Genomic DNA, 27,426 nt, shown 5'->3' with positions numbered 1-27,426 from the left:
CGCTGAGTGAATGTGACTGTTCTCAAGGTTTCAATTGAACTTTTGTTTCTGGCTGAAAATGGTTGGACCAACTCGTATCTAAAATCGGAATTAACTTAAGAAAAACGAAGTGTTTATGTCCAGTTGGATTGCTTCTGGTCTGAGGTCAGTACCATATGCACCTAGCGTGCTGAATAAAATCGTCATTTATTAGTTGGATAAGATATTATCAACTCCTTCACGCGGAACGAATGGCATCGGCAATATTTTAAACTGTCAATCGTTTATTGGGCCTTTCTATTTTTGAATCTGAAATTGACTGCAGCCTAGCCCTGTTACCTCCCTGTTTCGTGGGTTCTTTGGACGAAAGACTCATACACTTAGAAAAATGTATTGATTTTCGAACACAGTGCCGTACAAGTAATGAACGCATCGTACAGCGAAGCAATCAGTACCATGTAATGTTTCTACGAGAACTCTGTAATATAGGTAAATTCTGTTCATGCCAAAGACACCAAATGAATACATTACTAGACATGTTAGAGATATAAATGTGTAGATCATATCCGCACATAATGTAGGTTTCATTGTGTGCGGTGAATTTTCACAAATTAAACAGCGATAGGGTAAGTTTGTTTTTACTAATTTGGTCGATGTGCCATTTTCTGAAAAGCCGACCGCGAAGAGTATATCACGAGGTTCGTACTTGCTAGGTTCGTCGTTTTTGAGCGTTAATGGGGTGAATGCCGTTCTGAATGCCGTAATACTTCCATTACACAAACAATCCCTACACACAACCGGGTAATTGTTTTTTTCATTGTTTTCCCACTCACCTCCCTCGGCTTAACGACGGTGTCCCATTAAACCCACCACCATGATACTATATCGTTTCTATCTCTATTGTGCTATAATAATCTATAATAATTCTACTAGTATCTTAGAACACCGGACACTAACCTTTTTACACGATACTACACAAAAGTGCCGTCAACGTGTCGTATTTAGTTCCATATCAACAGACGTGTCATTGACTGTACTCTATGCTATTATGTAAAAGTTTTGTTTGCTTTCATCGGGAAATCATGGCGCGGTAACTATATATGCCTACAGCACGGCCGATGGAAGATCAGGCGATGTGATTGACGAACAAAAAGTTTCAAGATATGTATATCATGATAATTACTCATTTCTCATTTTCGATTACTTGTTTTTTGTTTAATCGATTACAATCTAAAACTATTGTATTTGACATGTATTCTATTGTTCGTCCTACCCAAACTAGTACTAATGACATTTTTTTGTGCGAAATGTTTCGAAATGAAAAATATAACGCCGTAAGAAATCCATGTAAAGTAAACAATTCAAGTAAACAATGATTGATTTTTTTCACTTCTACATTGCTTGCTGTTAGAACGTACACAGTCCCTCTATAGACTGTGGAACATGGCAATGTTAAAGAATTCGTGCGTAATTATTCCGACGTGTTCCACTTACTTCTGCGTCAGTACGTTCGAAATTTAATACCAGGCTGGCGCCGGTGATATTTGTCTTGGTTGTGGCGTCCATATATCATCTTCCAGACTTATTTCTCCGCTCATTTCTTGCACATGTGATCAACCGGGACGTAATACTTTATTAGAAATTCGAATCGTATTATTGATTCAAAGGAATATATTGCTGTCAATAATAAAATCAGTTACTAGTAATGTTATAATGTTACCATGTTTATTGTAAACTATTTTAACAATAAACTAAACTTGACTATTTTTGTTATAGCTGTTTTGTGTTCATGAACTTCTTTTCTGTGCTATATTTGTTAAAAGATCTACGTTATGGTGTTTTATTTCCACTTTATTGCATTTCACGTAATACATGTAGACTTTTTAGTGCGTCGATTGGGACATCGTTTTGCTGAACGTTGATGGTATGCTAGACAAATCCTTCTTCATTTCAATTATATGACGCATATGCCCATTTATGTTATATGCGTTACAAATTACATCAAGAATCAGGAGTAAACTATATCCCTCCTTAGAACTAAAGAACCACATGGAACTAAGTATAGGATATGTACTACTATAAGCTAAATGATGATCACGTAACAGTGGCGGATCCAGCAAAATGTATTAGGGGGGGGGGGTCCAAGCTTCGCTTAAGATATACGGAGCGTAAATCGCAGAGCATGCATAATCCAGATGATATGAACCGTCATGCGTTTGGGGGGGGGGGGGCATGCCCCCTTCTTTCTGGGTCCGCCACTGTCACGTGATGTTCAGTACGGCATATAGCGGGAATAACCCGTAATCATCGAGTGTTCATGATAAAACTACTAGTAATTTGTACCACGACTTAAAAGGCGACATTCGTCGTGCCGCGTCCTGTTCGATATGAGACTCACAGTGACGTATACAACGCGTGTAAAATAAATTGTTTACTAGTATTTACATGAAATTCGAACACGCGCTGCGCGACGACCACCGCGTTTTAAGTGAGTTGGCGAGATTCGACCAATCACATTTCCGATGTGAACATGCGTAGCTTAATTTGTATACCATTCGTTGCATATTCGGAGTTGTCCGTACTTTGACTGCAGTATAAAAACAAATACCGATGAGGGCAGCATAAGAAACATTAACGGCATCTACTGTGCGCGTGGTACACGAGGTTTGGAAGTCGAGGCAAGGTTACCGAGTAATGCCCTGTTTATCACGCATGTTTTGCGATCTATACGTGCAATAAAATAATAATCAAGTAGTTACCGAAACGAAGCTCAGTATATAGGTATATATAGTTAATCGAATGGGACATTATTGGTCTAGGCCACAGTTTCTCTATCATAGACAGTGATAGGGGAACTGTGCCTAGGCGCAATCGATCTCACTGAGCTTTCATTGTCGACTGAATATTTACCACCACGTGACCTCGTTGTGACCAAACATATATAGTAGTCTGAGAATAAATACAGATGACTTCGCAGCAAATTTCGTTAATTCCCTAATTCCCTGAGAACCAGATACCAAGCTAGGTGCGCTCTTCGTTGAAGTTCAAAGGACACTACGTAGTTGATATGCAAATCCGTGTGCAAATTCTCAGTGTAAAAATAACAATGCAATGTTGTTGAATATTCGAGTGGCGATTTTTGAATGGTTTAATTTGAAAATAACACTGCCCGCACGTCGATATTTGGTTTAGATATACCTGTGTGATTAATAGAATGTCTGGATCAAAGTATATAGTATATAAAGTATAGTTATAAGTATAACGTTTAATAAGATGCGGTAAATGTATCGATTAGTGGTCATACATAGAACGACGCTATGGGCGTATTTTAACGTGCGTTGTGATAACATAGTAAATATTTTTCAGGCCGCACGGAAAACGTAATGTCCGTATTTAAAGCGGGGGGTCGTCCCCTGCGCACGAGTGGGAATTGGGCCCTAAGCGACGATAACAACACACGCTAAAAACGCGAAGGCTCATGGGTAGACGCTTGTTTCTTAAGAATGACACGCTATGGCCATCTGACGCGCGTTTCAAGTATGATAATACATAGCCTAGTGCGTGTAACATATCTTTATTACCAATCAACAATCATCAATTTACATATTTTTTCTTATTTACGAACATCTCATTTTTAAATAGTATATATTAGGATCAAATACTTTGGAACACTGAATTCCCACGCGAGCGGGGCTAGTTCTCAGAATATACAACCATGATCGAACTACAGTTCATTGGTGACATTAAACAGCACTATGCTGTGGATCAGTACATCAGAATGCTGTTTCTGCGCTGTATTTGGGGGAAAATTGATCAAATATTATAATAAACAAATTGCAATTTTAGAACAAATAACGGAATGCGATGAGTGTCATTCATGCTAAACGCGGTGTTTGTTTTCACTATATACTAGTACGTGATCTGAAAGTGAAAGTGGCGTAATACATCATCATAATCACCACTGTCTGAAATCCACGGGCACTTTAAAAACTAAATAACAAGTGTTATGGCCTTCGAAAACCAAGTTCAAAATAACAGACTTCTAGCCATTTTTTCAAGCATTATAGAAATTGTAGCCACAACTGAGGGCAACGTCAATACTTCCTCCCCTCTCCTCCTCTGGAACAATATTCACCGACAAGTGAATATTTGTCACAAGAGGTGACACATATTGCTCCCCGTTAATTGTTGCTCAGTTTTCCTGTGTCATCTCTCTCCTCGAATGTAGTATAATACATACATGAGCAAAATTAAGCATCGGAATCATCATGCATCAAACGAAAGCAATCATCAGTAAAACGTACCATTCGATTCGACAACACTCGTATTCAATAACTATTATATTTGATATAATAACAACGAAATGATGCATATTAAATCCAACTGATACAGATGTCATGTCAGGGATCAGGGATCTTCGTCTCGCTTGGCTGATGTCACTTACACGTAGAGGTACAGACTCGACCCAAATGAATACACATAAGTTCATTACAGATAGTCCAGCTTTATTCTCCCAATCAATCAGCCAAGGTAACCCCCTCGTCGCGCCGATCTCTCTCCTTGCCAAAGTTTGCAAACTCTATATTAAAAGTGAAATCTCTAAGGCGTGGCAAAGTAATCATGCGACCAGCCAATCGCTGCAATCGTTGGCACGATCACGCGATTACCAGGGATGTTTTTCACGGTTAAAGCCAATTGAAAAGTTGCCACTACTGAATACAATAGGTAAACAATCTATTTATAAAATACTTGTAATATTTGTTTATAATCTCCATTCTAAACAATAATCCAACAACGGGGGATTGGAATGTGCGGACAGGTCATATTCTGGTAAAGTATAACTACAGTACAGTGATAAAACTTATTTACTACTAGTATTTGAAGCAACGGCGCCATCATCGTCAGCGTGAATCAATGTACATCAATAGAGGGCGCCTCGTTCCATCTTGGCTGATTGAGTATGATTCATTGGACACCGATAAAGCAGCCGTCTTTCGTGCTCCGTAACACTTGTCAATGGATATAAATTGATTTGCACGCAAATGTTCACGTCGTTATTCTAAATTTCGTTATTGTTTTCATTGTAGTTTGAGGTTTGCTTATGCGGAGGGTTGCTATCTCGTCTCTCACATCATGCATGAGTATGCAGCTTGAAAGCTTCATTTGCATATCCGGTATTAACACCGTGATTTAGGAAATAAATCAGAACATCAAGACATCGATTGAAGTCTCAGCCTGGGGCGAACGTTCAAATTAAAAACGCATACACGTACATTCGTGAACCAGTGTTTATACTTTCTATTAACTGGTGAGAAAACGAAAACAAAAGTTATATGTGTTTAAGTGCATGGTGGGATGGAATGTGAAACCTCGGCCCCGAGCCCGAACTTTTCATCCGCATGTGGTATGCACGCCCTTTCGAGCAGCGCACAGCTGTAGCGTGTTTCGTTCACTTCGGGGGATCAACGGATCCGCAGTCAAACAGGCAACACCAAATTATCTAGAACGGCCAAAAGCTAAAAGCACGTTCACTTTTAGGGTATGGGGTGAATATTAGTACTTAGTATTCTTTATCATGAAAGATCGATGAAAAAGGTCCGAATAAGGTCATCCTCTTTTTCACACTCTCAATCATTTTAAACACCTTACGGCGACTAATTGCTTTTGATTTACACAAACTCCTAGAAGTGTAGCTTGTTTGCCATTCCGTAAAAATGACTATCCTATATTATGCTCATGTGGTATTTGATGCGGACAACTGAAAGCAGACATTCAGCCATAGCTGATACCACAGGTGACAGTGTGTTGTAACCATGGCCCTCGACATCAGCATGGTCCACAAATACTGTTTCATTGCCAGCGTCCAATGTCATCGGAGATTGACCCCACACCAGCAGGGGGGGGGGGGTCGACAAAAAGCGACACACCCCTTTTCTCAATGCCACCCCATCACAAAGAAATGAACACATTCTTGTTAACAACTTGTCTGTGGTAGGTTTGCTAAAATACCGTCTGAAAGACATCCTTTCAATGCCTTTCGTTATAAGTGATCACAATGCATACTCGAGGAATTGAAAGTTAACGGACGCCTTTGCTTCGCTGTGAGAGGTTGACATGTTATCAACAATGCCTAAACGTCGGAAAGCATTGATGCTCTATAATGAGGTGGGGCTCTTCAGAGTTATTGCTAAAGGTACCGTGGGACATTTGCACAAAACGCGCTGACAAATTTTAACGCAGAAATCGCGTAAAAATCCCGGACTGAAGTTGTATATGTTTGAAAGGTTTGATACGTACACGTATTCACTCTGCACTAATTACGCATGGGTCATTCGTGTTGGATAAAAGTATTCATTGTAATGAGTCCGCGTGTTATTTAAGAAAATAAAAATACCACAGCGCTGGGAGCGCCGCTACTTGAAAATTGAGATTCTGTTCTCAAGACGCAATGAAGTCGCAAAGTTTTTATGTATAGAGTGTTGACAGCCTGTTTGAAATGTGAAAATAGTTTGGACAATGGTAGCCTTCATGATTTTTTGCTGATTTGTATTCAGTAGTAATTTCACTGGTATTTCAACAAAGAGAAAAATTGGTAGTCTGAACTGCACAATCGATTCTACATACATTATATAGTTCATTAACGTTTACAATTACGTAACTTGCACCTTCACACACTACATAAACTGGCACGTGATAGCAGAACACTATAAGATTTACAGAAACTAAGATATATTTATTGCAGAAATCTGGTAATCATCCCGGTTTTGTCTCCATGGTTACACACTGAGAATTATGCGCATGCGCCGTGAAAGTGTATGTGCCTAAGTGGAAATACTAATAACAGCCACAGAAGTATGCATGGTTGAGCGTCCTACATACGAGTACTAAAATTCATTCGCAATAAAGTTGTACACGCACAAGAACGAGTGATCGATCAGGGCAAACATGTATCTACTTAAAAACCGTAACCATATCCGAGATCTCACAGCAATGTAAACTAACCCCTTTACTGAGTTCCGGGACTGAGTTCCAGCCCCCTGGGAATTAAAAATCATTAACGCTGTTATGAATATATGCATCGCTGTACGGGAAATTGACAACTACTAAATTAATTAACATTACATTTCATTAAATCTGAAACAAACTACAGTTTCAGGTGAAATATGACTAGAAAATTAAAGTGCATTGACCTGGGGAATTATTGACATTTCAAGTGTTCGTCTCAGCGAAACTTCTCAACGACGGAGAAGAACTGCGCCATGATATCTTAAACTACTAATAAACGACCACGCGAAACGGGTGCGTTGTGTAATACGTAATCCTTACATCGAATAATCGAATTATTTCAATTCTTATTCACCAGTATTCTAAGGCCACAAGTGAGTACGTGTGAACGAGTGTACGGTATGCTGGATAATTAGAAAATGAACAAATGAATGAATGTCTGGTTTACTGGAGGTCACTCCGCGGTGAATGCAGAGCAGAGTACGTGAATGAACGTACACATCAAACGCATGTATATGCAGTAATGGCGACATTGGGATTTATGTTTTCCATTCTAATGAAAGGGTCCGGATATAATGAAGATGTTCAACGTTGATCAATGTAAAGCCGGTTTCAGAGCAAGAACAGCATCAGACAGCGACCCGGTTCTTTTTGCTTCAATGTTCTTGAACCCTTGCCTTTCAAGGAGATACTTCAGCTCTGGAAACGATCGTTGTCTCGTTCCGCTAAATGCCAACATACTCAGAGAAAACATGTGAGTAAATTGGGGACCGCGTTTGTCATCGTTGTATAGGTTCTCTAGGATTAGAACAGCGCCGCCCGGGGATAAAGAAGCGTAGACTTGTTTCAATATGTAACTCGCCTGGTCTTCGCTGTACGTGTGAATGATATGGGAGAGTACATACAGGTCGCAATACGGCAGGGAATCCCTCATTAAATCCCCCTTCTGAAATCTCAGATTTTCAGGTTTGCTTGATAATGGTATGAATTTATCCGCCGCCTCGATAGCTGGTGGCAGGTCAAACACCGTGATATTCATCGTCGAGTAGGTCTGAGCTAGGGCCAGGGCCACCATCCCGGTACCACCACCTAATTCGCAGACCTCACGATACGCTGATAAATCGAAGCTTTCCAAGGCAACGGGGCAGTGAAAGACACGTGAGAGGGCGTGCATGGACGCGAAGAAACCCATCGCTTTCTTCTGGTCATTCGCCAGAATATTGGTGAAATATCTGGCGTGTCCGAAAGTTCGTTCAACCTGAGCCTTTCCCTCCTGGACGGCATGTCTGAAGTTAGCCTGTACAGGGTAAGCGACCTGGCCCTGGATCATAATGTATGGATACAGCGATTGTGCACTTGTGGTAACTAAGTACGTGCTGCTGATGGGCGTATTCCTATACTGGACGGTCCGATTACCAGCATTTATCTTTTCCACGTAACCTAGAGACACCAACGCATTCAACAGCTCTTCCATCGCCTCAGGATCAGCGTACAAATTCTCCGCCAGTTGTTTCGAAGCGATCCCAGCATTTTCCATGTGGTCGAACAGTCGAAGATGACAAGCTCCCACCAAAGCCTGGGTGATAGCATACGAATGTACGTGAGCCAGGATTTGTACAGGGTCGTTCACTGAGTACGCCATTTTCTTCCACTAGTGTGTGTTGGCTTCTACAAGTATCGACAATGCTGCCCAAGAACAGCTTTGCAACGCCTCAATAGTCAAAATGCACACCGATATATCTTATTCTCTCGGTTATAAGGGGTGAATCGTACCATTGCGCATGCGTAAACTAGTCTTACCTCCCACACTGAGGTATCTGTGCGCCTTATAAGGGACCCGAGACTATACTCACATTGTCTGACTAATCACTTAAGGGGTGTGTTAAAAGTATTTTGACTGGAGAGCGCCTCGGAGGTCAACCACATGACGCTTCCCCCAGTAATGCGGCAGGAACTGACAAGTAATCCTAATCCCCTTACGCATTTGTGTTGGCTAGGTTTGTTGGAATGTGTTTTGTTTTCCGGCGTAAATGTACAAGGTTACATATGAGAGTATTTTGGTTTATTCTACGTAGGTCCATGGTTTATTACTAAAGAAACAATTTGAACTTGAAACTTTTTTTTGAAAACACTAATGAATCTCGGGTAAAATAATAATAATAAACAACATTGAACAACACCACCGACGACGATGACATTCAATTTCAATACGCACCAATGTTATAAATTGTTGCCAAGTGTCCTGCACGTACTGGACTGTTGCAATCATGTGTGTGTATGTCTATACCACGTGTTATGTTATACATCTGTCGGGAACTGAAGAAGTCAAACCAGTCGGTAATGCACACCAAGACACGAAACCCATAATTACATATCCACGCAATGCATTAGACTAGTGTTTGTTTGTCTAAGGTCGTTGCATATATTGTGTTTATTTCGGTATTGTGATGTATGCTATTTGAACGTTCGGTATTTCTGATGAAACGGTTAAACGTTAAATTAAAAAAAAAATGCGTTTTGAGTCCCGTGACTGCTCCATGCAAACGCAGGAATTACAACAGCGTGGTATTGTTTCGTAGCAGGACGAATGAGCTCCTGCTTTATTAAAACACACACATGCACTTCACAGAGTACCAGAGAACAGTGAAGGGTCATCTCGCTAGCATTTTAGTTGGCCAGTTTAATTCGACAGCACTGCCGCTGATTACACGACGTCCCGGTGACTGTTGACGACGTCGTTTAAGACGAACCCGCTGATATAGTTAACGTCGCGGCGTTGACTAGACACTACGACCCATAGAGGTACCCGGACATTCATACCAACCTACATATTGTCACGGTCCTTTTAAAAAGGAATGTGATATACTGCACGTCACTTAGCAATGCTGGACGTCATATAGGAAGCCGGAAGTTCAACATCATAATATCGCAATGTATAAATCGTTAATTACATCGTTTAGAGAAAATAGCAAATTTTGTAATATTTGGAAAGTGGATACTGTGCACCCGGTACATACCACCAACCTTCATTCCGCATTGCATTACCAACGTGTAACACGAATGCACTATGTAATGCTTGGAATGCCTTAGTAGTCGATATTGAGACGTAAATAAAACCTTAACCGGCATTTAGTTTATTCAAACATTTAAGCGTGGCGTGGTTTGTGTGGTTTGTTTTACCAAGGCGCTTACACTCACGCTTTCAATGTAAACATGAGTTCAAGTTGAGTGGACAGCCCGCTGAAGTGGGTTTGTGCTTGACGCTACTGACTCATGTCATTAGGGTTACTACAGATCATGGAGGTATCAAGAGAACCACCATGTACAGATTTAGCCAACTTAAGAAAATCAACAAAACCTTCAAGTTATGCTCAGTTTTCCAAACTCAAAGTAAGCTAAAGTCCTCCTCCAAAACTGGTAATTGTAGATAACTATACTGCTAGTGTACGTGTGGGCCTGGAGCTAAAAAAATAAGCTCCATGGTGTGGGTAAGATTTCTGTTGCTATGGCCATTTTGGAATTGAAACGATTTTTACTGTCTTGTCGTTGAGGGCGCCAGAAGGTGACGAACACCGTTTGTCAGACGGGAAAACAGATTAGATCGTAAAAGTCAATGACGTTTGCCAATTAAATGATATTGCATGCAGTAGTAATTCTCTCGGTGGTTCAAATGTTAAATGAAAAGTGCAGTAATATTGTGTGACTGCAAGTGTAATAAAAGGCGACCTCACAAAATGTACGCCATCTTAAAGAAAAAGTCAGGCAACATAATACTCTCAGATAAAAGAGCTCGGCAAATGTACGAACATGCAATTCACAGTTTTTTATATCACTTTTCATTCTCTAGATATTCAACTTTTCATTAATTTATGTAGTCCGCCATCTTGATTATGGGTAAAGTATGACATCATATCCGCTGTTGTCAGAAATTGAGAAAATGATTTCATCTTATAACCTCAAAAGTTGAACTTCGAATTGGCTGAAAGTTCATGGTAGCAATATTGTGGATATTTTTTTAGTCGCATCTTCAATTGAATATGACCCACACCTTAAAGAAAATTGGGTCGCATCACACATATATTTATTGTCGTGGAATAACTAACCACGATGAATTCATAATACGTATAAGTAATACAAAGCGCATGAGCGCATCTCGAACCCAAAATCAGAACTTGTAAGTTACGCTAAATCATAGTCCAATATGCGTAATATCAAACAAAATACTCCATCTCCATAGTTACGAAGGGAACCACCTCAATTTTTATACTCTAGTGTCAAACGACACATAGCGATGACAGGACATGGACAGCGATTGTAATTACCACAGCTGAGTGACTTCTATTAGAAGCCTGAATTGGAAATATTGTTAACAGAAAGTCATGACCAGTATAATACGTACACCATTGTGTGTAAAACGCAATAAAGGTTTACAACCAAAGAACTAAAGAAGTAATCGATCAAATGGCTCTCGCTTTATAACGGTTTTATTAGTAACGGAAAACGTCTCACTTTGGGGATGTCAAAGCAATATCGCAGGTGACTGTCTAAGGTCGCTTGGCGCAATTAACTCAAGACGATTTCAGTTCTCCTGTTATCGACGCGACTCCAGAAATCACGATGGTGGTCATCGAACCTAACATGAAATACCATTGAGTCGGTGATATTTATGGATATTATTTCCAGAAGACTACTTAGATGTTTGTAATGTAGCTACGTTCCTTTTATCACACGTCATAATCGGCTGGAAGAAATCTAGGCTGACTCATAGAATGGGGAATCCACGCAACAGACAGAGATAAAGTGAGTGCCTAAAACACATCGTCGCATATTTAAAGTGGACATTTGAACGTTCTGGTTTTGTCGGATTTCAAGTTAGGGTAACAATATTAGGTTATACAAAGTGACGATTAACTATATTACCTGGGGTCGGCATTTGTATATACTAGTATTTGAACACTGAGCAAACAGTGGACAAATCGTAACTTTCTCTACGGTGTTTTTATTTGACCAATGACATACCCATATCAGTTTAGACATGGAGGATATATGCAACCCTTTTCATACCCACAGCCCCATCTAATGCCAAATTCCATTCCACATTATTTCCAACAGCCTTCTTTCCACCCCGGACTACTACCTCCTATCGGACCGCTGGGATATATTCCCGTCGTTCACTATATGCCCGTGAATCATCCAACATTGCCAGGCATGGCGTCCAACTACGGGTACCCCTATCCCAGTCCTTACAGCGGAAACCCAGCCGTATACCCGACATCCTATGATGGCGGAATGTTGCGACCTTTCGATGGGATGTACCACTACGAATACGACGGACCAGATCATCGAGCACGACGTTACTCACAGTATTACGACGATGACGACTCTGATTTAGATGACGACGAAGTTGTGAACTGTCGTCGTCGTCATCGACGTCGTGGGAAGCGAAACAATCGCCACAGGCCACGCGAGCAATACCATCACCAACAACCGCAAGTGAACTTTAACAACGACGTATTAAACAGTCGCCGTGAATCTCACTATTATGACGACGACGACGACCCCGGTTTGTCTAACAGTTATTTGCTTAACCACCGAAACAGCAACGTTAACAATAGCAACAGTAACAATGGAAACGATTCTAATCGTAAGGACAACTTGAACTATTATGAACCCCCAGTCAATGTTACTCCGGAGAGAAACGTTCACATTGACACGGACGCTTTAAAAGACGAAGGCGAGTTCGCAACTTTCGCGGAATGGCAAGCGAATAAACTGTTGTCATGGACACCACTTGTAGATTTTCGAATGGAAGTAATTATAGAGAAGGGCGTTATAGTGTGTGCCATTTCAAGGGACAAAAAAGGAGTGCGCCCGATAGCCAAACCCATAAAAGACGAACTAGAACGGCGGTTCAGAGATGTGGACTCGGTCAGTGTGATGATTACTGCTGAAAACGGGACAGTGAGGCTCGGACGAGCCCGACCGAGGTACGGTATCCGATTGGAAGAGTTTGTAACAGCGGTGCATGACGATCGACTGAACGAGTAATGTAAGCGTGGTGTGTTCACAGCAAGATACAAAAACAATGACTCAGGAAATAGAAACCGGAGTGATTCATTTCAGCGAGCTCATTCGTAATAGACTAGTATCAAATAACTGTATTTCTGTGTTTGTCGGTATTTGATACATTTATTTTTGTCAAGATGTCATTTATTCTCGCTTTGAAATCTAAAAAAAAAAACTGTATGAAGAATATAATATCATATACGTCAAAGGTCGGACAAATATTATACACAACATGTCCATGGGGGGAGGGGTGGGGGTAATCCAACAATATTTACGCGAAGCCGATAGCGTCAGTACAAATTATACCGTACAATTGTTTTATTCTGTTCCAGTAGAATTATAATTTTATAATATAGAGAAACGTTATTTTATGATAGGACCGGCGAACTAGTAACAATAATCTGACCCAGTACCGTCTGACTAAGGTCACGTGAAATTGTGCACTATTGAAGAAGACAAAACGACAAAGGATGATTTTAATGACGCTATAAAGAATGACGTGCTATACATACCAGAGCTACGTAGCGTTGCCATGCATGTCAGACTGACTCATCTGTTAATTAGCTCGGTATTTTCAGTGCGGTGATTCAAAAGATGTTAATTAGCTCGGTATTTTCAGTACGGTGATTTGTTTTGATTCATTCATTTCCCGAGAGTGATGATGAAAATGCTATGATTGTGGGAGCATTTTTTCTTAGCCTTTATTAAAATATGTTACTTTTTATTTTAGTTTATGATTTGTTATGATTTATTATAAACTAGTACATATTCGTTTGATGAAACATATACCCTAGGGTTCTAAGATGAAACGATGCTATTTTTATTTTATGATAAATCATAATGCAATTTTGGCAATATTTTTAAAGCATTAAACATTGTATGTTTTCGTTCACATTCTTTAAATCGACAAGATTCGGCCCCCTAAGTTAGTTTAAATTGTTTGTTCGCCAGAGTACAATCTTTCTGATGATAGCTATCAGATAAGTAAGTATTGATACTGAGATATCTTTCAAACCCATATATGCCACACCTGGTCATCACTCGCTTATTCCATGTAACTGTGAAAATTAAATAAAGTTCCACCACTGATAAATATTAATACCCTATTGCGCCCTCTGCAGGTTTCTTGCATCTCACTTTGTAATAAACGTAATTAATAGATGAACAGACGTGTTAAGATATTTATACATTATGTCATTTACCAATCGTTAATATTGTTACAGTCAATGCAGATTATTAGAACAAGTATATGTTTGTACTCTCATCGCAGTAAACAGACGTTGTCTTAATTGATAGATGTCAATGTCGTTAATAATCGTTAATATTGTTACAGTCAATGCAGATTATTAGAACAAGTATATGTTTGTACTCCCATCGCAGTAAACAGACGTTGTCTTAATTGATAGATGCTAATGTAATAATATTATGAAAACAGCGTGTCCCTAGTTGCTACACAATTCGAAAATAGAATTAATATATATAAAATATTATGTATATGCTGCGAAATATTGTATGCATTAAACTTAAACCGTACACTCTGTGTTGAAAGTCGTTGCGTTAAAAGTCAGGCTTCAATGTTTTCCCAGGATAGTAAATAGTAACCATGATAAATATGGAAGCAGACCCTAACTAAGGATGAAGTTGCTGATATTACAGTGTAATTAAAATAAAAAGTTGTGAGAATTTGATACACTCGAAAAAATAAGTATTACAATGACCACATTTACATTTATAATGGAAATAGTAAATACGAGGGAAAAACTAAAAACGTTATATCGTAGGGTAATTAAGATGAAGATCCCACTTTAAGGCCAATGTATATTTTAACACTTTATTATGATGATGGATACTGTAAAATGACTAATTTTCACTGAGTTTAAATTTCACTGATTTACAATTTCAGGCATATTCAGTGGGTTTTCAATTCACGGTTTCGTCATTTAGATAATGTGCTCTATGCTAAATGTTACATATTCACTGGGTTTTAATTTAGCGCATTTTCCAGTCAGCGAAATACTAGTAAGCTAAATTAAAACCCAGTGAATAATTACCCCCTTTACAGTATTCAATTTCTCGAATTTTCTTTGTTGCTAGCGACCACATGTACTCTTAGTAATACCAGTGGAAATCCCAAAACATTGTATCATGCTAGTTATGTTTTATGTAAAGAAACCATACTGAAGGAGTTTCATATCTGATATTTAGTCAGACGGCGTATTTGAAGTTAGCGTTGTATGTTCGTATGATTCTATTTACCGCGACCGCTGACCTCTCAAGTCACAAATGACATAGTCGATGTAGTTAGTGGCAAAACCATGTATTATCTTCGGGTACGAACATCAATTGAAATGCTTTATTGAATCGTAGCGAATAATTTAATAAACAAAAACAAATGTTAATTTATGCGGTATGTGTTTTAAAAAGTGTGGTATACAGAACAATTTAATTCATGGAGCGCAAACTAGGGATATCTGCTCAGATATTTTATTTCTGGGGTCAACCATTTTTTTTTCAGGGTGGACACTACTTCACGCTTACATGACTATTATCAATAATTTAACATGTTTTCAGATAAAAAAGAAAGCATTATGTTTTAATATTTCGAGTGTGTCCCTAATGGCCTTAATGGAATGTTCTTTTGTCTCCATTTTACTATTTTCCACCCGACATGACGCGAACGAGGTGGACGTTCAGATCCCAGTGACAGTGGACGCCGTATTTATTAAAACGTTAACTGCGCTGATCTAATTTCAAAACGAGCAATCACAATATTGTTGTCATGGGGACGAATGGACTGTTGAGGTGACAGTCGCTGTTTGAATTCACTTCTCCGAGTCGTCGTGGGTCTTCTAAAGATCATCATTCCTAAATCGTGAAGTAATTCTGATTTGACGGCTAAGTCTGTAAGTTACATTTCAAACTCATATTTATCGATATTTCGTTGCATTTTTTTAGTTACGTATTTTTACATTTTGTTAGTCAGGATGTGTTAGAAGCAGTCCGTAAGCGTGAATTTTTGCGCTTCTGAGTATTGCACTGACTGTGTATTCACGCCCAAGTTCACTTATAGTTGTTTTCTAGTTATTATACTAGTAAATATATTGAATTTAGTTGCTTTGGCATTTTAGACCACACCATAACAGAGCAATAGCGAACGTCAGCATACAAGTCACGTTTTTAAGTGATATTTTTTGGCGTGAAATCACCGCCATTGAAATGGTAGCTCTTCTAAGGAAAGTGTCAAGGGAAAACTTCATATTTATTGATACTTAAATCAGACTCTTTCTGTTACTAAACATGTACCTAACTTTGTAATTTTACTTGCTTAACGGATTTTGTGACGGGAAAAAGTACACAATAGTGAAACACAAGTTATTCCTCTCGTTGTGCCCACAGAAGACGTGTAACCGCACTAGGTCGTTGACACTTTCACAAATTGCGTCCCGGAACTACAATGTATTTATTTGCTTTAAAAAAACAATTAAAAAACAATTAACTAAAATCAGATTTGTAATCAGTCGTAGCTTATAATTTGAAAACGTCTGAGGCAAAAACACCTCGAGAGTTTATTTGGTAATTCGTTTTTTTTTATGAAACAGCTGTGAGCATTCTAACGTATGGTGATAGGAACACGGTGAATTCCGTTTTTTTTAACCGAATTTAACTGATATTCTACGTGATCTATTTTTTAAGCAGTCAATATTAAAAACATGTCCATATTGTGTTCTTCTATATCAAGCTTTCAGAATAATTGTCATATTTACATGAACAGTAACTGACAAAGAGTGACTTACTAAAAATATCGTTATGATTTCCCTGGTCGCTTATCGGACAAATTAATTCGTCATCGTTAAATTAAAATGCTTCAAACTCACTCTGGCTAATGCAACTAATTTCCTTTTGACATAGAGCGTACTGGTTGTAAGAATGATTGGTTTTGTCATCGAACTCATTTTTAAAGCGACATAAAATAGTTATTGTTGATTTGACACGGGTCTTCATGACTTCTGGTAGTGTGGTTTGATATATCGATACATTTGTAAAAACATTAAATAAATTATAGAGTGAGAGATGTTATGTGCAATGCAAATATCAAATATTGGCATTAAATATTAACTATGAACACGTGTTTCACGACTGTCGTCACGGTATTTAACTGATTGATTTGACTTGTGTTATATGATAGCCATGGAAATGGTCAAGTTCACAATAAATTCGAGTTTACAATTAGATATTTGCATATTTTGAAATAGGCAAGCATGATGGGCATCACAAGTCCATTCGTATTACATTTTGACACTTAATGGCTGCCAATGTAAGGCATCATATTTAGGTACACCTTCACCATGATATAAGATCTGTGGAAGTTAATTGGCTAATTGTTAGAATAATTAAACTGTATCGCACTTAAAAGAATGTAGGCTTGATAATGCAACACTCAACGCAGCGATAGGTGAAAACACATCGTGTACAATTCTCACATTACCCAGGATACATCGCGCTCAAATTATGACTAAAAATAGTCGAACGAGTCTTCGTGATTAGTCAATGATATAATCTTAATCACAATTTAGGCGAAAGTAACACAAGTAATTAATTGGTATATCGGTGTACTAGTCAAACAATGTTTGCTTCCGTGACGCATTATTTATCTAATATATCACTTGATATACGGACAAGACGCAAAATTGACAATTTCAGTTTTAAAAATAGCCTTTAAAAAGATATTAGGTAACAAACCTGTGTCGGCCATAAATATTAATTTGTTCATCTTAAATAATTATGTGATGTGTTGACGAGAACCAATAATCTTGGTAAGTTCCAGTCTCTCGCTGACTTTTAGGAGCTCGGGCTGAATTCCTTTTTGATATTTCCATTATATCGGGTTCACGCCAACAGGATACATAGAAATGGGGTCGCTGATCGAATGCAATAATAGTACAATATCTTTGTTTTACGTATTGGGGACTATAGGGAAAGTATTTATTAAAATGTTTAACAATTTTGCTAGGTGACTATTGTATCATAACTGGTATTTTTCATTATACATGTATCATAATTGGATAGATCATACTGACCATGAAAACTCGGCTTCGTATGATGTATTTATGATGTATGTGGCATCACATATCCGGCTTGCACATGGCAATCTAGTCACGGTAGATCCGCGTTCATTGCAGGTTATTTCGACCCGTCCTGTAGGGACGGTTAGTTTGCTGTACTGGGATGCCGTCTGCTTATATCGGCGAGGGGCTTTGTCGTGACCTCTAATCTAGTGTTGTGTAATGTACATGTAATTTATATCCAATAGGAAGTGTCGTCCCATCGTACATCAATCGAATTTTGGCCGAACTTCCAAACACCAAATAATAATTTTGGTATTCAAATAATATTACATTTTGTTCCACAGTTTGTTATTTGTATATATTCTTTAAGTATTTTATTTTTTAGTTAGCTACACGTTCAATACTTTTCACTCTGACTTCCCACAATTTACAAAATGAAACTAATATAATCCGTTGTTACGGGGATCGATTCGTAATCAGAGGTTAAAGAACACATAAAAGTAATGCAATCATTCAATTCAACTTGAAATGTTTTGAGAATGGTACTTTGAGCGATTGGCTGAATCGAATATGTGTCAGACGCACGTAGAAAATCGGTCAATAAGTTAGGTTCAGTTATATTCATGTTTAATCCTGTATTAATTCTGTGTTTGATTTTCAGAGAAATAAAACACTTATCGTGTGGGAACTGTCGCATTTCCATGGCTGGGACTTACTGCGTCATTGTCTTTATCACGTGTCTGTCATGTAAGTAAAGCCTTGTATTGTGGAAAGAACTAAACGATGACGTATCTATTTGGTGATAATTGTGTGGGTATGATATGATATGCCGTCAATGTTGTCACTTCAACTCAAAATATTTGCACATCAGGATATCGTTGCCCATGATTATACTGAACGCATTTCCTGTAACTGAAAAATAATAGACACTGCGCATTTCATATGCGTGCGTCAGATTATGCTAATTAATCTCTTACCCACGATGGCATCTCCAATGTTATACGGGTTGGAGTTGGGTACGTGCTTGGCAAACACATGACTAACATAGAAAAATCAAAACGACTTGAAATTAAAAATATTTTAGGAAAGTTAAAAACCCGAATAGATGTCATGTTTTGTTTTGCTATCTTACGCGTGTGTGTTTTCTTCCGTGTAGATGTACGTGGTTTCGAAGTTGAGCAACAACTGCAGACAGACCTGTTCGTCAACTACAGTAGATACGCCCGACCGGCTGAACATAATGAACCAGTTGTGTTAACACTGGGACTTGTTATTATGCTACTGTTAGACGTGGTAAGAATGACATTTGGATACTAGCGAAACTACTTATAATTCTATCAACACTCTCAATAAAGTTGTACAAATCGTATGATGCTATATAATGATTATGTTTCTTTAAGTGGTGTGCATTGCGATCAACCGTATTTACGTCAATACAAACGCTCAGGGCCGTAGGTTATGTTATTGTTTGCTATACAAAAAAAAAACGTTTTAAAATCATCATGCGTCTTTGTTATTATTCTGTTTCAATTTTTTGACGTTTCCCCTGTAATTTGTGTTTTTTTATCGTAATTTCACTTGTGTTAGCATTAAAAATGTTGACAATGAGAAACCACGATCCTTCCTACTAATGACGTCATCTAACATGAAATGTTCGTTACACTGCATGTCGAAACTACGCTACCTTCTGTTTTTGTTATATCAATTTTGAGAGACGCGTGATTTAATATGAATTTTCTTATTGTTTTTGCTAGAATATTGTTTTTTGGCAATTCTTCAGAGCAAATGCTGGCAATGACATTGACATTGTCAAATTAAAATATGAGTTTTTCAACAACAATACCCGAATGAGCTTTGGTAACTGTAGTAAATATTGTATATATATATTAGATGGATTTGTTATTGCTGGGAACGATACGTATTACACGCAACACATGAGACTGAGAATAAATAATGACAAAATAGCGATAAGATTGGTTTATGAAACTACACAAAAGTCATTGAAAGTGAAGGCATACACAAATCTCACTTATCGATAATAACCCAAACAAAGCTCTCCCAATATGAACAATTCATCAGATTTGTGCCTGTGTTCAGCTTTAATTTCACAACTTAATAACAGTGATCCTGAGATCGATTTTCAAATTGTACTTGAATTGCAGTACAATCAACACATATTTCGAGAATATATCCAAGAATCCCATTCACACACTAATGCATTAAATGTTTAAAAATTCATGATTAAATTTAAATCCATCGCTTCATCGGACAATGATGTAATTTTATTGTGATGATCCGTGAGAGATGTCAAGGTTAACTTTTAATCCCTTTTCATGTCGGAAATAATTAATGCCTGGAATCATTGTGGTTCTTTACATATTAATTGTCTGTATATGTCGACGGATTAATGACATGATATATAGCTTAATATCCTGATATTTATTGTTTGCCAAAATTCTGTCATTTTTTATTTCCTTTGGAGATTTCTAATAATTTATTCCCAGCATGGTAATATTAGTCAAGGGTCCCGCGATAATACTGAATGCTTCAATATTGAACTGTATTCACAATGAGACCTCTAATGTATGCCCAGTGGATACTTGTCAACGGAGTTAAAAAGGAACACACGTATAAGGCCGACTTTTTTAATGGATCGGTAAACAAAGAAATCTCATTAAGAAATAATCACAAATGATTTCCTTCAGTTTGTCACTTTTATTTGGAAATATGATTATGGCATACTTAAATTGAACATTGTTAATCAATCGGAAATTGTATGACGTCACTTCCGTGGCTCCAATATTAATTGGTAATCTCAATTTACATTGGTAATGCGACTAGTACTAGTAACAGACGTACCAGTCAGTACCCTGTCACAAGTATTTACTTTGCAGATATTATTACGACGTTACGTACAGATGTTAGATGTATTTAAATGTATTATGTTCTTATGTACGGCATCATTGCTGTAATAACCTCATTTGCTTTCGATCATCGATCATACTCATTTGATAAAATATAGGCTATAGCCCCCGGGAAGGGTAATCTCATGAAACTGAGTTCGATTTTTCGTTTAATGGATATTTTAAACACGTATGTGGCTGGGACCTAAATCGAAAAGGACGCGATGAGACGACAAACGTTCTTTAAAATGCACCGGATAAAAGAAACACACTTAAGAATAATTGATATTTAATAAGTTTCAAACAAGTGTAACACTCTGTTGAACGTATGCGATTGTTTTGTTGACTAGTAAGTTAAAAAAATATATTTTCTCTGTGATTACACTCTTTTACATTGCGTCCGATTACATAACACCGAAACTCCTATACAACGACTTGGAGTCGTGAACTGATTATGATGAAGTAAGTTACTCAACTTTGGGGATGGTTATTTCTATTTTTTTCCCTACTGTAACAATAGATGTTTTCAAAGTTGTAAGTTTTTAAGCAAGACAATCAAAAGAAGATCAAGTTTTCACAATAAAATAACATCCGAACAAATTATCTCCGGAACAATTACACATTCGTTACAAGAGTAGCGGCAAAAGTCCTAGTTCGCCAGTACCCGTCTCAATGTATATTAAACACTATAAAAGTGCATAGTGTCCCCCATGTGTATCTAAATGGTTCTAATTTGGATTTCGTTAGTGATTATTTATACCAAGGAGCCAAGTATTTTTATGCACGAGCCAATTGTTTGGTTCGTAATTGTAAGTGCTCTGTGCCGGTTAATTTGACTCTATTTCAAACTTTTTGTGCAACGATGTGTTGTTCACATTTATTAGCTGTATTTTCAGAAGCAAATCTGATGTGCGTGTTGCCCATAACACCGCATTTCGCGTTATATTCTACTTTATATTCGCAACTTTAGTATTTCTTAAACTCAGAGTGTAAATGATGTTCCGAAATTGTTGAGTATTCTGCGTAAGTTTTTACAAAAGATTGACTGCTAGTGGGAATTGTTTAATTGCGGCAGCCATGTAATTATCAAAAAATCAAATGTCAAACTAACTAGAATGTCTAATGATATTTTAGGTCGAGAAACAGCAGATATTAAAGACAAGTTGCTGGTTAAATCAGGTGAGGTCAAATAAATCAGTCGATGAATGAATGAATGAATGAATGAATGAATGAATGAATGAACGAATAAACGAACGAATGAATGAATGAATGAATGAATAGATTAACAAACGAACGAGTTAATAAATGAATGAATAAAACGAGTGAATGACTGCAGAATCGATCGATCAATCAATTAACAAATCAATCAATTTTTCGATTGATCGATCAATCATTTCAATCGATTATTTCAATCAACTATTTCAATCTAGCATTTCATTGTTACAACAGTATTGGCAAGACAAGCGCCTACAGTGGGATCCATCCGACTATGGTAATCTGAGTACAGTTATCGTACCTACAAGCTGGATATGGAATCCTGGTGTCGTTATACAAAATAGGTAAGGAAATGATTTAGATTGCACTATTTGTTGTGTTGTTAGAGAAGGACCCGTGACAAAAAATCTGGAGCAATAATCTTCAGTGTTTGGTCGAGGTTAATCAAGAATTATAAACTTCATATGTTTGGATTAAACAAACGAGTACCACACTCCATTAAAGTTTCAACAACACCATCAACGTTGTCTTAATTGCACCTCAAATTTGAAACTACAACTAGTGACAGCACAGTCATTGTGAATGATACCTCATCTGTTGCCGTATTTGTTGTATTTTTCAGTGCGGGCAATGATTTTTATATTTCTGAAACAGAAAGACTAGGTATAGAGTCGGACGGTTCAATAACTTACACCCCACCTGCAATCTTCGAAACACCATGCCGAATGAATCTCGACTTTTTTCCCTTTGATGTGCAGAAATGTGAGTTGGTGTTTGGACCGTGGGACTACACCGTAGACCAGTTGCTATTGACTCAAGAAAGTGATCGTATATTCAATGCCCTCCTAGCCCCGAACTCTGAATGGGATATTATAAATTCATCGGTTTCACTTTATGAAGAATTCTCTGAAAATGGTGAACTATCCTGGCATATTATGACATTTACTCTCGAATTGCACAGAAAACCCCTGTATTACGTCATCAACATAGTCATTCCTTCTATTATGATGGCGCTGTTGACTTTATTGTTGTTTTTCCTCCCAGCCGACTCGGGTGAGAAAATGTCATTTAGCGTATCAATCCTGATAGCGATGTCGGTTTTCACTTTGCTGGTGGGGGAGATGTTGCCCCACAGTTCGGACAGCGTCCCACTGATCGGGCGTTACCTTCTGTTTAACACGTGTCTTGTCGCTCTCTCCATCGCTATTGCCATATTTGTTTTGCGATTACACCACCGACCTCAGCACATGTTGAAAATGAGTCCGTTTGTACAGAAGCTATTCCTCACGTATCTACCAAAAATTATGTGTCTAAAGCCACTAGAACGAACTGGGTGTGCTCCGAGCATTCACCCAAATGTTCAAAATCATCATGGGAACAGGAAGTCGCAAATGATCATCGAAAACGTTGAAGAATCTTTGCAGAAGTATGACAAGCAGCCCAAAGAAGTTTCACGTAGCGATGACAACAGTATGATGCAGATTCTCGACAAGTTGTACGATGATGTTCATTATTTACGAAATTCAATGGAAGTGGAGGAAAGCAAGAAAGAGGTATGAACATATTCTAAGGATATTTACTTTAGTATCACACGGTATTACTAGTATGTCCGAGTCAGTCGTCAAAGCCGCCATTCATCAGTCTTTTTCGTTGCAAGTCGTGCCTGTCCATTCTTTGTAGTAGTGCTCTATCTCCCGGACCGAGCCAGGAAAAAAATGATTTTGAAAAACCGTGGAATCTTGAAAATATTTGTTCAGTTCAGTTCAGCCTCTGACTATAAACCACAGTTTGCTGACTGTTTGTGTAAGTTAATTCACGGTACATGTGCCGTAAGCATAAAGTGGGTAAGATGTAACGAATTTGTATCACGGCTGTCGTGAAGTTAGAACGTTTCTGCAAATCAAATAGCTTAATTTGTAGTAAATTTGTCGCATTTTCGGAGTTGTTACTTTTATCTTGTGTATCATGGCATAACCAGGTTATAGCATATAACCATTGGCCGTTTCAGGTCGTACTCAATATGAGTTTCATGCAACGTTGTAAATACACCGTTTTTACTGGAAACACTGGAAAGCGCGCTGTGTGGCGACTGTAGTGTTTTAAGCGTCTTATAAGGTTATGCCTGATATAGGAATAACCTGACATGGTCATGATTTTAGCACAGATTTCATTTGTTCATTTAGCTGAATTGTCAATTTTAATGGTTTCTGCTCATGACCGTTGAAAGATTCCTTGAGTTGTGTGCTTTTTTGAGACTCACACACGCAAAATACGTAGGCATAGAAGACTATAACCTGATATACATATGCATCTTTTTCTTTTTTTTCTTAGATGTTGGAGAAGTGGAGGTACGTTGCCATGGTTACAGATTGGTTGTTTTTCTGGATATCGTTGTTGATTTATTGCATCGGAACACTGGTTATGTTTGGCAATCCTGATGCGTATCAATAAAGACATACTGCGGTTCTCTTATATCTACCATGTTTGATAACTACGATATACGTTTGTTACTATTTATGGAAGCCAAACACCAACTGCCAATCTCCGTGTGAGTAGTCGTCCTGTCATTCCTATAGTAGATCGGTAATCAAGAGGGAACGCCGATGAAATGACACGACAACACTACTAGTAAATTGCTAGCGATATTGTGATGAAAACACTATTTGTCTCTGTAATTATTATGTAATGTTGTGTCTCTAGACTTAATACAGTAATATGCATCAGTATATATTTATACACGTAAAACCAACGGTGCAAACAGTTTGGTCAACACGGCCATTTTTAATTTTACATAACCATTGTAAATATTTATATATACTAGAATTACAAAACAAGCGCTGAAATGTGGAGTGAAATATGTCAAATTGTTTATGATATGTGTCAATGTCATATAAAAATTATTTTGATTTGTTTTGGTCATTCATATATTAATGTATGTGTGAGTGATATCGTCTTTTAAATGAACGTTATTATTCTTCCGACTCAGTCAAAGGTTATCGAAGTAGAAATAACATACCCAACCGTATATCGTTAAAGCGCGGTGGTCGTCGCGCAGCGCGTGTTCGAATTTCATGTAAATAAACAATGTATTTCACACGCGTTGTATACGTCGCTATGAGTCCCATATCGAACAGGACGCGGCACGACGACTGTCGCCCTTTAAACAAAAGTTACGGAACATGTTGTATCAGTTGTTTTAAGTGGGCTCATACTTCTCCACATGCACCACCCACAGTATGTCATTCCGAATCATGAAGAAACCTGCGGTACACATCAGACAGTGTAATTGATCCCATGGGAAATCACCTGTGTAACATGATATGTAGAATTCATGTTCAATATGATATTTTCTATCAACCAAAATTATATTAAAATATATAACTTTATATTTATTTAGTAATACAAAGCAAACCTGGTGGACAAATTCCACGTTAAATACGTTGCTTTCGGGTATTCGTTTGCTTTCTATTTCTAAAATCGAATCTTCCTGGTAAATGATTCGCGAAATGCGTTATTGCTTTGTGATGTATAATACATTCGTTGAATATGATTTTCCTTGTTGTTGTTTTATTCAAGAAACAAAAAAATTGATTAAATTGTAGGTTGGTCTAATAAATGTATGTGTGCTAAAAGTGCTCTGATTAAAAAAAAATTTTCTGAAGATCCCTCCGATATCACTTGTAGCTAACAAGATATTCAACATTTAACCCGCAGTGTGTAGGGTCACATATTATTAAAGGCAGCCATACTAATTACTTTTATGCCATATTTTGCCTTTCAATCAATAGTTCATAATAAATATAACAATAGATGAACATGTCAAATACCATTCATTTCTGAATTTTTAATAAAAGCATGTTCTCCAATTTGCATAAAAACACAGACGTCATAAAATGGCTGCCACTACACTACACTACACTACACTACACTACACTACACTACACTACACTACACTACACTACACTACACTACACTACACTACACTACACTACACTACACTACATTACACTACAGAGTTATGTTATTTCACCACCGAAGTCACGATGATGGAAATAGTTTGTTTCAATGATTATATATTGTAATTTGTGTACGTATTAATTCAATAAATTTAACGTATTTTCTTGTGAAGTTACTTTTAAATAAATATGCTTAGTTTTTGAACTAGAATTCAATGCGTTTGTGTTACTAAGTTCCATTTAACATGAACAGTTTTAACATGCGTCACGCGACATACCAATGCTCCAAATGACGTATCAGTACATCGCGTGTCCGACAGTTGATCGATGATTCTGAGCTACTGACTGTCACTCCACATGTATCTTTTCTACAGTAGTATTCAACACAGTCAGGACAAGACAAGCACATGCTGACTTCAAGTTTGCTGAATGTTATGCAAGTTTTGTATATGACACACGACCTTTTACTGACTGTCCAACAATATATTAAATACAGAGCCATGTTGATACCATAGATAAAGTACGTATTGTCTGTCATACCAAATAAATTCACGTATTATAATAATATTATATAGTTAGTGAATACGTAGTCATTATTGGTGGTGGCTGGCCAGCAACGTACACAGTTTACCTTATTAATACTGTATTTCATTCGATATTTGTTTATATTTCATGTAACGTAGGTTTAAACAGGCCCAAAGTTTGCAGTGGAGAATTATAGTCAGTAGCACTATGACTTGTCTCAATACTCCCGGAAATCGCCAGCTATTACACAGCTGCTGAATGGCGATTCGCGCTGCCATTCACTTTGTCGGTGTATAATTTACGTTATATACTGTAACTGATGAATTATCTGTTTTTATGATTTCACAGTGCCATAAAAACGACCACTTTTATTTCGTTAGTTGCTATACCTAGAGTAGCATATTTCAAATTTCTGTCAGTTTTACTATTAAACACAACATGTCCTTCATCATACATTTTTAATCAGGTGCGCATATCTCAGGGGAGCCTTCACTGGCATTTTATCACTGTTCATTCATTAAATCACTGTCTTTTGAATAGCTTTCGTGAATCATGATATTTTAGAAGTAAATGCATTTCTTTATTTTTTGTCATGGAAATTAATTAATAAAAAGGAATATTTGACTCGGCACAATGTCATGGTCATAATGAAATATATTGATTAATGCGACTTACAAATCAAGTTACTCTGAATTGTATAGAACATTCACG

At 37.7% G+C, this 27,426-nt stretch overlaps 2 protein-coding genes across 3 annotated transcripts; one reads left to right on the top strand and one right to left on the bottom strand.

Annotated features, from left to right (window-relative positions):
- Positions 1–26,401, top strand: LOC100378979 (neuronal acetylcholine receptor subunit beta-3-like). Of its 2 annotated transcripts, none has more exons than XM_085504715.1 (7): positions 1–144; positions 18,778–18,863; positions 19,273–19,409; positions 22,154–22,198; positions 22,469–22,578; positions 22,857–23,787; positions 24,566–26,401. In XM_085504715.1, exons 1-7 carry the CDS (start codon positions 116–118, stop codon positions 24,683–24,685), a joined length of 1,458 nt encoding a protein of 485 aa, XP_085360841.1. In that variant the 5' UTR covers positions 1–115; the 3' UTR covers positions 24,686–26,401. The 2 variants fall into 2 exon arrangements, with proteins under 2 accessions (XP_085360841.1, XP_077868475.1); XM_078012349.2 differs by lacking the exon at positions 1–144 and adding an exon at positions 15,881–15,953.
- LOC100366472 (acetylserotonin O-methyltransferase) lies at positions 6,509–8,756 on the bottom strand. The gene has a single exon (XM_006820968.3). The coding sequence runs from the start codon at positions 8,624–8,626 to the stop codon at positions 7,580–7,582; it is 1,047 nt and encodes a 348-aa protein (XP_006821031.1). The 5' UTR covers positions 8,627–8,756; the 3' UTR covers positions 6,509–7,579.
- Positions 26,402–27,426: the final 1,025 nt, after the last annotated feature.

This window comes from Saccoglossus kowalevskii, chromosome 10, assembly GCF_978046115.1.
Source record: "Saccoglossus kowalevskii chromosome 10, keSacKowa6.1, whole genome shotgun sequence".
In the NCBI taxonomy this organism is placed as follows: Eukaryota; Metazoa; Hemichordata; class Enteropneusta; family Harrimaniidae; genus Saccoglossus; species Saccoglossus kowalevskii.
This window is presented reverse-complemented; position numbering and strand designations above follow the sequence as displayed.

What these genes read in the sequence shown, in the direction of transcription:
- LOC100366472 (XM_006820968.3), bottom strand. Translation starts at nt 8,626, where the DNA reads ATGGCGTACTCAGTGAACGACCCTGTACAAATCCTGGCTCACGTACAT.
- LOC100378979 (XM_085504715.1), top strand. Translation starts at nt 116, where the DNA reads ATGTCCAGTTGGATTGCTTCTGGTCTGAG. An exon ending in CTTTATCACGTGTCTGTCAT is followed by an intron (nt 18,864 to 19,272) that starts GTAAGTAAAGCC and finishes TCTTCCGTGTAG; the next exon opens with ATGTACGTGGTTTCGAAGTT. An exon ending in TGGAGGAAAGCAAGAAAGAG is followed by an intron (nt 23,788 to 24,565) that starts GTATGAACATAT and finishes TTTTTTTCTTAG; the next exon opens with ATGTTGGAGAAGTGGAGGTA.